At 48.1% G+C, this 11,235-nt stretch overlaps 4 protein-coding genes across 4 annotated transcripts; 1 reads left to right on the top strand and 3 right to left on the bottom strand.

Moving 5' to 3' along the window:
- Positions 1-358: 358 nt before the first annotated feature.
- BDV37DRAFT_235513 (glycoside hydrolase family 28 protein) lies at positions 359-2,183 on the bottom strand. The gene is made up of 4 exons (XM_032080507.1): positions 2,106-2,183; positions 1,421-2,031; positions 939-1,358; positions 359-880 (listed from the first exon to the last, which is right to left on the bottom strand). Exons 2-4 carry the CDS (start codon positions 1,643-1,645, stop codon positions 422-424), a joined length of 1,104 nt encoding a protein of 367 aa, XP_031947320.1. The 5' UTR covers positions 1,646-2,031; positions 2,106-2,183; the 3' UTR covers positions 359-421.
- A 1,725-nt stretch (positions 2,184-3,908) lies between these two features.
- BDV37DRAFT_277644 (uncharacterized protein) lies at positions 3,909-6,024 on the bottom strand (the record flags this gene model as incomplete). Its single annotated transcript, XM_032085824.1, has 6 exons — positions 3,909-3,938; positions 4,725-4,871; positions 4,924-5,076; positions 5,146-5,448; positions 5,511-5,806; positions 5,859-6,024. The coding sequence occupies 6 exons, from the start codon at positions 6,022-6,024 to the stop codon at positions 3,909-3,911; spliced, it is 1,095 nt and encodes a 364-aa protein (XP_031947319.1).
- A 530-nt stretch (positions 6,025-6,554) lies between these two features.
- On the bottom strand, positions 6,555-7,354 carry BDV37DRAFT_235511 (uncharacterized protein). Its single transcript, XM_032080506.1, has 3 exons — positions 7,019-7,354; positions 6,907-6,954; positions 6,555-6,828 (listed from the first exon to the last, which is right to left on the bottom strand). Exons 1-3 carry the CDS (start codon positions 7,127-7,129, stop codon positions 6,814-6,816), a joined length of 174 nt encoding a protein of 57 aa, XP_031947318.1. The 5' UTR covers positions 7,130-7,354; the 3' UTR covers positions 6,555-6,813.
- A 1,114-nt stretch (positions 7,355-8,468) lies between these two features.
- BDV37DRAFT_290201 (uncharacterized protein) lies at positions 8,469-11,046 on the top strand (the record flags this gene model as incomplete). Its single annotated transcript, XM_032088663.1, has 9 exons — positions 8,469-8,494; positions 8,615-8,884; positions 8,944-9,084; positions 9,138-9,232; positions 9,289-9,350; positions 9,407-9,507; positions 9,572-10,022; positions 10,223-10,496; positions 10,602-11,046. 9 exons carry the CDS (start codon positions 8,469-8,471, stop codon positions 10,727-10,729), a joined length of 1,548 nt encoding a protein of 515 aa, XP_031947317.1. The 3' UTR covers positions 10,730-11,046.
- Between the last annotated feature and the right edge of the window lie 189 nt (positions 11,047-11,235).

Below are 11,235 nucleotides of genomic sequence, written 5' to 3'. Positions count from 1 at the left end.
AGAAGAGTTCGAATGAGTACAGACACACTCCCAGTAAGCGAATTCCGACATATTTGAACCTTTGCACCTTCGATGCAGGGTGTTACAAAGGATACCAGTTACTTTCACCACGACCTCGAAAACATTTCGGCTCCAGGGGGGAGTATTATTCTCAGGAAAGGGATAGATTGGCGTGCTCGGTATGCTCCCTGAACTCTGCTTTTCGTTATATATTTTCCTCTGAAGCATACGAACTACGAGCAAATAATATGAACAACAGAAGGAAACATCTCTAGGAAAATATGTGCACTCAGCGAGAAGCTGATGCTTATATTAGAAGACATATGTATCTATACTACATCAAGTAAAATTATTGAGAGTCCAGGCCTGCGCCCCGGCGATCTATATACCAGAGACCAGCCCGTGATCACCCACGATCCGCTTAGCAAGAAGCGCCGGAAGGAACGTTCTGGCACTCATCGGACTTCTTGCCACCGGAGAGGCTGACGCCCTTCCAGGTCCAGTCAGAGCAGCTGCCCTTGCCGCAGAGGATGTAGACGGGGGTGGCCTTGCTGGCAACGGAGCCAGTAACACCGTTGACAGTGAGGTCAGTGATGGGGACACCGGTGGTGGGCTTGCCGGTGGGGCCGCCGTTCTTGTAGTCCTGCTGGATGACGATACCCTTCTTCTTGATGTTCTTGAGGGTGATGTTGTCGTAGGTCACACCGCTGACGGAGCCAGTAGCACCGGAGATGGTCTTGATGCGGATACCATTGTCGGAGTCAACGACGGTGGAGTCGGCAATCTTGACGTTCTTGACGACGTTGTTGTCGCGACCGCCGATGGAGCCGATGGAGATACCGTGGCCGCCGGAGCAGGTAGCGCCGGTGAATTCGATGTTCTAGGTCACGTCAGTATCCTGGTGCCAGAAATGTGATCCGCGTGGCTGATCTACTCACCTCGCCAGAGTTGATGGCCAGGCAGTCATCCTGGTTCTTGACGTTGGCACCAGTGATGTAGACACCGTTGCTCTCGCTGACGTCGAAGGCGTCGGTGTTGTGGCCTCCCTTGCTGTCACCCTCGGAGTTGTCGATGGTGATGTCGGTCAGGTGGACGTCGTTGCCCTGGACACTGAAGACCTGGACGGGGGAGTTCTTGACGTGCAAGCCCTTGATGGTCGAGGACTGGAGCTTGTGGGCGTAGATGAACTTGGGCTTGGTCTTTCCACCGTTGGTGCCCTTGCCGTCCCACCAGCGGGAGCCCTGGCCGTCAATGACAGCACCGGAGGCCTGGGTGATGGTGATGTCCTTACCACCGAAGCGGATCAGGGGTCCCTTCCACTCCTTGTAGCCGAAGGTGGTAGTGCCCTCGAAGGTGATCTAGAAGACGGGTCAAATTAGCTACTCTATCATGCACTGAGCGGGATATTGGTTGAACATACAGTGGCACCGTCCTTGGCCTTGGACAGGTCAAGAGTCTTTCCAGCGGGGACAGCGATGTTCTTGAGGACGATGTTGGAGCAGCTCTTGGCGCTAGCAGAAGCCTGCTCAGCAGAGGTGAAGGTGCAAGAGGAACCCCTCTCAACCAATTCAGAGGTACGAGAAGGGGCTGGGGCAGCAGCAGCGAGAGCGCCAAGGGCGACGAGACCGAGAGCTTGGAAATGCATAGCGAATGAATGGGTTCTGGTCAACAGAACGTACAGGAATGAATAAATGAATGTATGGGGCCTGTTCAACAGAAAAAAAGGAAAGCAAAGGAATGAAAGCAGTGATTTGAAGATGAGGAATTCCCTGAAAGCCCTGGACAACGAGAGTTTTTATACCTCATGGTTCTCCATACTTAAGCTTCGGATCTTGAGCTTGGCGGCAGCGTGGGCCTGTTTTCCATGCTGCCGAAATGATCCCATCATTGGTGGAATGGGAATCTCCACTGCGAAGCTGTTCCACCGTGCTATTATCAGTATCATCAACCTCTGACGACGGATCGCAGCCTTAGAAGGCATTTAGGGCATAGCGGACCCATGAGCCCTTAGGGTTCAGGCCAAGATCCGGTAAGGCTCGGCCCCACTATCAGTCCTCTACTCATCTTTTCGTCCAACAATCCCTAAAACGCTCGGCATAATAGGTGCTCATCTGCCGGATCCCCTGGCCCATATCCGACGCTTTGTCTCATGCTTGTCTCACTCTGAGGGAACTCGGTCCCTGCTTGAACCAGTGGATATCGTGGTCCTCCGGTACATCGAGCATGATTGGAACCAAGCTACATGGTCACTTTGGTAAAGTTCACTAGCTAAATAAAAGGTTTTACCGTTTATTCTCCGGTGTTGCCTATTCGTCGCCCTTGTAAGTCAGGGCTATTCGTGATATCCCGTCGGCTGGGACCGAACGCACCGATTCTCCGCCATCCTGAATTTATCCATATTGGGCCTTGAGTTGCTGGTTTAATCTACCCTAAATTGGGTTGCCTGGAGTCCCTGGATCAGGGGCCTCATCCTTTTCAGAAAATAGAGAAGGGATCAACAGTCAGAATCACAAATCCGGATTTGTCATATTCGGCAAATCTCCGGATCAGCCCGGCGCTTTGACACCTCACAAAGGAACCGTCACATCAGTCTCTAACCGAGTTACTCTGGTGTTCTGAATTGATGAAATGTTATCAATGTCCTCGGACAATTGATCATGACAGCCTGCAGTATAGGATAAGGGATTGGCCAGCTCAGATGTATGCTACGAAAAACTGGAATGCTGGAAGCCTGCGTGCTCCACCCAGTGGGTCAGCTTCTGGCAAAGGCAAAACGGCTTTACTCCGGAGTAGTGTCTCAGTTTCATCTGGACTTGGGCTTCTAGAATTCGCTGTGGCGCAAACTTCCTACCATAGGTGGAAGACGAATCCGCTTGCATCAATCAATCAACACGACGTTTTGCTCCCTTCGGATGCACCGGCAAGACGGAAGGGAGAGGGGGATTTCTCCGAATTCCAATATCGCATGATGCGTAGTGGAATTCTTTCTCCCCTTGACGCTGGTTGATTTCGTGAAAGACGAATGCCGTATCCGGAAGGTCTCACACTCGGAGTCCGAAGATTGCCACTGCGCGAATACGATCCAAATGCCCATGGAAAGGAGGTAACTGGACATTTGGTCGTACAGCTTTTCAAATTACATGTCACTACCGTTTCATGTTGAGCAGCCTTCTGTTAGCAACCGCTCGACTTTCTTACCTCCAGAAGAATACGATTATGAGGGAAAAGTTCAACATGAAATAGCAAAACGGACGCCCGGGAATGAATACGAAGGATATTCTTCACACCATGCCTATACGGCAACTTTGGACGATCCACGGCTCGACGAATACATTCAGGCATCAGGATGAATTGTTCGATAATAGACCAGAAGAGGACGCGATGACCTAGGCATGAATGATGCAGGCATCCATTAATAGAGGACCTACTTAATTGGTTTTTCTGTTTTTAACCGTACCAAACGCACTAACCGGCAGCATTGGGAGAGAGACCATCCCCTAACACAGAATACTTTCACTTGGCCTTGAGAATAGGTAAGCATCCAAGCTAGTCATATCTGGGTTACTAATTGCATCAGCAATGATAAATCAAGGCTAATATAGGAATAAAAATAGGAACATCCTTTCTGCCACACTGTCCCCATCCTCAGAAATTTGAATTGTGCCCGAGCGCTTTGAGAAATACCGCCTGTCTCGCCCTGGCTATAATACAGAGGTCTATTATGTGGACGGCATAGTAATCTAGTAATTAACTGGAGTTGGGTTAAAAGCTCATTCTTCGAGTAGTCGGCTTTCTGGTTGGCATAACTGTCTATACCCGCTCTGTTAGGAGTTATCCCAAGCGCGGTATAAAAGCGTATCAATCGACCATAGAAGATCTCGAGCACAGTAACGCATGTGTTGTGTATCTTATATTTCAATAATGGAGGTGAATAGGTCCTAAAGGAGTTGTGAGTGTGAGGTCTTGTACCTGTGTTAGGCAATTTCCAATACGGGCATCTTCTGTCATATCGATTCTAGTTGTCTGGTATTAGTCCTAGACAAAGAACAAAGGCCATGCCCTGACAGGCATTCTAAGACATATCCTCCCAGATCAGTAGCTATAGAGAATATCTTATAGATCAGATGGTACCGGGCGAAAGGATCCTATTTGAATAATCACATGCTCGACTGTATGCCGGAGAAATCCGATGCAGCAACTGTTTCTTGGTTTCAATAGTCAAATTACTAGGATATAGAAGGTAATTTAATTATGTGCATATTGATTTGAACATGTAAAGACTCTCCTCGAGTGCGCCGTGTGAAAGGTGATGCTGTATGGATGCAGGATACTATCAGGGAACTATCAACCACCCATAATTTAGTCTAGTAGAATAGCAGTTGTACAATCCTCAAATATCAGAAAGAGACTCGGGGGTAAAATAGTTGAGCAATGCTTCCAGCAATAAACCTGATTTCTATGTGCATCTTGTGCCGCCTTAACCTATAATACCTATAAAGTTTGCAGAAGATATCCTCCAACACCGTGCTCTCGCTAGAATATGTCGACCATCCTTTCCACGCTCGTATATTCAGTAAAGAGACGTACATACTCATGAACAAAGAAGCAAATGGACACAAGGAGAAAATAAAATAGAATAAAATGAAAAATAAACAAAAAAGAAAGATATCTCAGCACATTTTACTTCCTTCTCTCTCCTCTTTCCTCCTCTGCCGCAGCCTCACTTGCCGCTTGGTGATGATATACCAGGATCCCAGGGTGAGCATCGTAAGTGGTACTGCTGTTACTACAAAGATCCAGAACTGCTTGGATATTGTGAATCCTTTCTCATTCGAGTCACCGAATTCAAAGAGATTCATTCCTAGAAGAGTCTGCACATATTGTTAGGGCTGATATGTACCATGAACATTGAATCTGACATACGGAGACGAAGCTAGCAGGCAGGTAGATAAGGGTGACCAGCGTAACGACCCGGACAGTAGCATTATCTTCGAATGCCTCGCTGGTAAGCTGTAGCATCTTGTCGTTAATTTCGTTGGCTACAGTCTGGCCCTTGAGGTTGAGGGCAACGGCCAACTACATCGGATGAGCGACGTTAACAAATATGAGACTCAGAATCATGGAATGATGAGGTACAAAACATACCAAGTCTGAGATACCTTTCACCTTTCCTTCCAGCACTTCCACGCTTTTCATGTACCCTTCGATGGTAGTTACGTAGTAGGCCATCTCGCTGGCGAATAGTTGGGAGTCGCTATCCGTGGTAAGCCCCTTGGATTGGAAAAGCGTGTTCATGTCATTCAGTCTGCGAACAGTTTCCAACGCGACCTGTAGTCTGGAAGAGAGCGATAGGAGCTTGTCGCCCAGATATTGTGGTGTCAAGAGCTGAATGAGCCCGTCTTTATCGGTATCAGGCCTTGAAAGATCCAACGTGAGGGCGATGTCAACCTAAGAAAATTGTTAGCGCTTTTTTGGTCTTCATAAACGTATCGGTCGCATTCCACACTGACAGTCTTCTCGATCTCCTCGCCAAGGCTGCGGATACACCAACGCCAGTTGCCAATATATGCCGAAAGCACGAGTAAATGCATCGAATACCAGCTCTTGGACACGCCTGCATGCTGAGAAGTGATCTCAGCTTCGATCAGTTGCTGCATCTTTGAACGTGGCCTCGCGTGAAAGAAGATCCAGAGATTGCCGGATCCAGCGGGATTGTATCTGTGAAAGACGCAGGTCTGTCGGATCGTCCATGGCACATTTCCCTGGGCGGCATTTCTCTCCGCATATGTGAAGAGGTATTGCATGTCTGAAAGATCAGCATCATCGTTCTCGTGTCGGCTTTCAGGTCCGTTAAGTACCGTATGAGCCGTCCTCCTTCTGCCTCACTGTCATGGCTCCGTGTCCTGCATCAGCACTTTGTGGCTTGTCGCCGAAGGAAACTGCGAGGTCGAGCAAGGTCGCGTCGATACCGTATGTGTTTATGAGCTTTCGCATCGCTTGTTCGGTGACTCCGAGGGGACGCATTGAATTTTGAGAACATATTGACCTGGAGGGTTGTAAGTCTAGGTACTACGTTGTCGTATGAGCAGTACGTCTAACACTATACGTGTGTGTGGTTTGGATGTGGTCGCGATATGAGTTTCGAAGTCGTCGCTATTGGTGAATAGGTGAGGGCCGTCCGTTTTGGGACCAGATGAGGCTTATACAGTAAGCCAGGATTCAGAAGCTTGTTCTAGGGACTGACAACGTACATATATAATCAAACAGATATATGTTTGACTTTTCCGGACAAGAAACAAATGTCGGATATCGGAGATGAGGTTCTATCGCGGCATAGTGCTCAGGCGTCAATGGATTCATCTGGCAATTATCGCCTTGCAACGGTGCGATGGCATGCATTCTCACAGAAAGTGCCCAGTATGTTCTAGACGTCACACTAGAACTCTTCTGGAAGCAGATTTAAGGATACCAAGGTACTAACAAGTTGCTTATAACCAGATTCGCTCGCACCTTTCAGTTTACGAGGCAGATTTAGCCAGGTTAAGGGATGGTAGTCCAAGGCTGCAGCATGGGATAGCATTGCAGGTAAGCAAACACAGCCAGCGGCGAATTACATTACATAAAGCAGGATACGTTGAAAAGTAAAATAATATTGCTGCGGTATCAAAGCCACATGAGAAGACCGAACCAAGTGATCATCTCATCCACGTCCATCTCCGTATGATCAAACATTCATTCAATCACGAAGATCGCTGTATGGCAATATCCTAAGTCAGATTGTTGACAACTAATGCGTACTGGACTCTCTCGCACTCACTCGATCTCACTCTAGAAGCATGGGAAATGAACAAATTAGCCCACGGAATAGAAACCAATTTACCGCTAAAGTTGCACCGAGTTGCTTACCTGAGTCACTATCCTCGGGGCGTCAAAAACCCATCGCTCATTGATATGCTTTCATATTAACCTTGTGTGTCAGCAGGGTTGAGATACCAGCGCTATCAGCGAGGCTTCTTACACGAACTTTGATCGGTTTGCCAAACAGGCTTAGAAGCCTAGCCTCGAGCCTTTCCTTTCTGATATACCCTGTTATGTCAGGGCTGATGGTGTTCTGAACGGACCCGCTCATGGTCAAGGTTGGCTAGTATGGCTTAGATGGAAAAGGGAAGAGGCAAGTTGATCTGAGCACGGGGCGAAGGGTGGGCTCTCAGCTCTCTCCATGCGGTTATAGGCAAAAAGAAACAAATCCTGGCAGTACGAAGAGGCGCAGAGCCTCTGAAACTCGTGAGGCTGTGACGACGAGATCAGTGCGCTGGGTGATACTCGTCTCGATTCCGACGCGTGCGCTTGTGTATTCCCCAACATACGCAGAAGGTGTGACGGGCTCAAGAATCACAGCCCGACAGGCCGGTTACGCCAGTGAGGCTAGCGATGGTTTGAAGGATCGAGTCATCTTCCCCCTGGTTGGAGTACGGCCACGTCAAAGGTGGGCGGGGAATGGAGGATCGCTGCATGAGAAGCGGGGGATGTCAATCCATGCCCTATGGAATTTAGCACCATTCGGAAATCCCCGGAAATGCTTCTCTTCTCGTTACATAACATCGAATCTGGGGCATCTGCGTAGTGGATACCCTTCTGGCGAGGTATTCAACGGGTTGGACATTGAATCCATTGCCAGATAGATGATCCCTAACAGGTAGAAGAGTGGTCTCGTCGGCAGTTTTGGTGCACAGCCCCTATGCAGGTATCCAGTAGTCCAAGAACTTAAACAGGAAAAGGAAAGAGAGCAAACAAATTAATCAAAGAGAAAAAGCAAAACCAGTGGGTGGCAGTCCGTTGGGCGCTAAATCTCGTTCAAGTCTGTCCTCTCTTACCATCCCATTGCCGAAGCTTCCAACAGCCACCACAGGACAGAGTACTCAACTCGACGCGATTCTTCTACATTTTCACAAACTTCAACCATACACACTGAGTACAACGACTGCAGCGCGGTTTGTAGCACATGCACGGTAGTTTGAAAAGTGATTTCAGACCCAGGAGTGCCAAGGCAAGGCTGTACATGATGATCGAATACGAGTCTCTTAAAACTTTCGGAAGACTGCCCAGCATCCGGATGAAATAATCCACAAAACGAGCCTCATTTCCCGTCATGCAAGCTCCCATTTTATCTGACAGGGTGGGGAAGTCTTTCCTTGTCTCTTTTCTCTGGTGAAATTTGGCTTATTGGCCAGATCCCCTGCTTCCTTACCTCCTCACCTTCTCCGTATTCTGTGCCATTAAAGTATTATTTTGTAAAGCTACTTCTCCTTCCAAGTGGCATAAAGAACCTGCAGCTCAAATAAGCCTTGGATGCTCCACTTGACCCTTTGTTAGCCTTAAGGTGTGGCTAAAAACCATCCTATCTTCCGAGCCCCTTACCTCGCGCATGTTGAAAGGTTAAGGTTGGAGGCATTCATGTAAGGGACAACATGTGGGCAAACAACACAGCCAGGCGGTAAGCATTCTTTTCTTTATTTTCACTTTGCGATTAGTCCTTCATCCAATGGTGTTGTTGAACCTCCGTCACTCCTGCTTACGGTCGGGCATCATGCTCATCTTACGTTGAATCCTTCAGGCCTCGAAACCCGCTGGTACTGAGAACACCAGACGAACTGGAAGAAGACGTTCGCAAATTCTATGACCGGAACCACCTGCAAGACGTGATCGACGTGGAATTGCTCATCAAAGGGGCACGCATAGCACAGGAGCCGGATAACCTATACACCCTCCAATTAACAACGGCAGAGTTCAAGGCGATCAAAGATGAAAAAGAGTCAGGGTTTTGGCAGCAAAGTAAAGACCTCAAGGTGACCATTCTAACTACAGCATGTGCGGCAATCACCCAGTAGGTACGCCCGGAAAGGATCAAATCATCTCGAGGCTCCTGTTGACTAATTCCGATAGAGGCTGGCAGCAGTCGACGATCAATGCGAGTTCAGGAGGTTGGAAGCATGATTTGCACCCCCAGGGTGAAGACTGGACGCACCACCATCTATTATTGGGGGGCTTTATTGATGCTGCGCCTTGGTTATCGGGTAGTATGATGTGAGTTGCCCAACAGACGTAAGAAGACACAGAGGAACTAAAGGGTTTGGCAGTGGAACATGGCTAAGTGATCCTCTCCAAGAGGGTAATTATGGGAGGCGGCCAGCACTGTTCATCTCGGCCGTGTTTTGTGCTGCTTGTGCACTCGGTAGAAATCGTCGAAACACTGCTCATTGGACTCATTTCTAACTTCGAAACAAATAGGTACCGCTCGCTGTATGACATGGCAGCAGCTTCTTGCTTGCCGAGTGATACTAGGTATTGGGGTAAGCTATTTATTCTGTCTACTGTTGACAAAGGCTCACTAAATATCAATAACAAGATCGGTGCAAAGGCGTCAATCGCCCCAGTCTTTGCCGCAGAGGCGGCGGTTGACCATTTACGAGGACGGTTATTGATGATGTGGCAATTGTTCGATACTTTGTACGTGTTTATGCAGTTAACTCTTGATTCCTGCTGAAATGAAACTAACATACCATCGATACAGTGGTGTATTTGTTGGCTTCGCATGCGACTGGATTGTGGATCGGCAATGGCGAGTGCTCTTGGGGACATCGTCCATTCCTGCTCTTATCCTCCTGTTCCTGGTCTTTCTGTGCCCCGAATCCCCTCGGTTTCTTATTCGTAAAGGAGATTATACCGGTGCATTCGTGAGCCTCCGGCAGCTACGAGGCACTGACATCCAGGCAGCGAGGGACCTTTATTACATCCATAGTCAACTACAAGTCGAAACGGAAATGTTTGAGGGAGAAAGACCGCAGAACTGGTATAGTAAAGAGATATACCAGGAGAAGGTGCGAGAAACCAATTTTCTGTGGCGGCTTGGGAAGCTTTTCAGCCATCCACGCAACCAAAGAGCATGTTTGGCTGCTTTCTTGGTCATGGCGTCACAACAACTATGTGGTGTGAGTCGCTCCTCTCTTGCTGTGCTTATTGAAGTTGGCAACATCATTTGTCTCATTATCGATTTAGATCAATGTTCTTTCGTTTTACTCTTCTCGACTATTCAAAGGTGCAACCACGGACGACAAGAATCCCAACATGAGCGATTCCCGGCAACCTGCGAATATAACTTGGCTTAACTTTGGTAAGTGGCAATTCATATCTACTCCATGTGTATAAAAGACATTTGTAACAGAGGTTAGGATTCGGCCTGGCGAACTTCCTCTTCACCATTCCTGCGTATCGATACATTGATTGGCGTGGGCGTCGGCTTCTTCTGCTCATCTCGCTAGCGGGAATGTTCCTCAGTCTACTTGCCATTGGATTTTTCTTCCGAATCGGTAACGACGAGGCCAGACTGGCTCTAGTATCGACTTTTGCCATCGGCTTCTTCACGTTCTTTTATGGGATCGGTGCGGGACCAGTGCCGTTCACCTTCAGCGCCGAAGTCTTCCCACTTGCGTTTCGTGGTGAGTGTTGGCTCTTTCTTCCTTTCGTACGCCAATTGTCTCCTTTACAAGACCTATATTTGGATAGCTCAAGACAATGGGATTTCTACTAACTCTAAAATTTAGAGGTTGGCATGAGCTTCAGCGTTATGGTCAATTTCCTGGGTCTCGGGCTTCTGGTACTCTTTGTACCCGAATTGACCGATGCGCTAGGACAATTTGGAGAATCTAAATTGTGTTTTATATTCACGTAGGATTTCCCTATTCTCCCAATCGTATATTCCATGAGATTCTAACCGTGCATCAGGGGACTCAATGCGCTGGCGTTTTTTCTCGTCTTTCTGTTCGTAAGTACTCTGCCATCTCCAGACCACCTAGCAACAGCTAACTCTCAGCGTAGGTTCCCAGTGGGACTGCAAAAGTGGGCCTGGAAGAAATGAACCAAATATGTACGCTTTTCACCTTTACAGCTCTGTCCTACCTCGATACATGCTGACTGAGGCCACAGTTAACACAAAAATGTCCGTTCACGTCAAGGAGCATGTCGTTAGCCTTGGGAATCTGTGTGGCCGGCGAAGAATCGAGGATGAACCACATCATCTTCATCAATTTCATGATTATGCTTAGAGCATAGCATGAGAACCCGCGTTCCACTGATTACATAGAATGTCTGTAGAGTACCTCTCGTCTGGATTCATAGATTTGCTAGGCGACGTAGGCCTACCAAATTAGGATTCTATGTACGTAACTTAATGAGTCG

The sequence above is a fragment of the Aspergillus pseudonomiae genome (assembly GCF_009193645.1).
Source record: "Aspergillus pseudonomiae strain CBS 119388 unplaced genomic scaffold BDV37scaffold_1, whole genome shotgun sequence".
NCBI classification, from domain to species: Eukaryota; Fungi; Ascomycota; class Eurotiomycetes; order Eurotiales; family Aspergillaceae; genus Aspergillus; species Aspergillus pseudonomiae.
The sequence above is the reverse complement of the archived record's forward strand: the minus strand, read 5'-3'. Positions and strand labels throughout refer to the sequence as shown.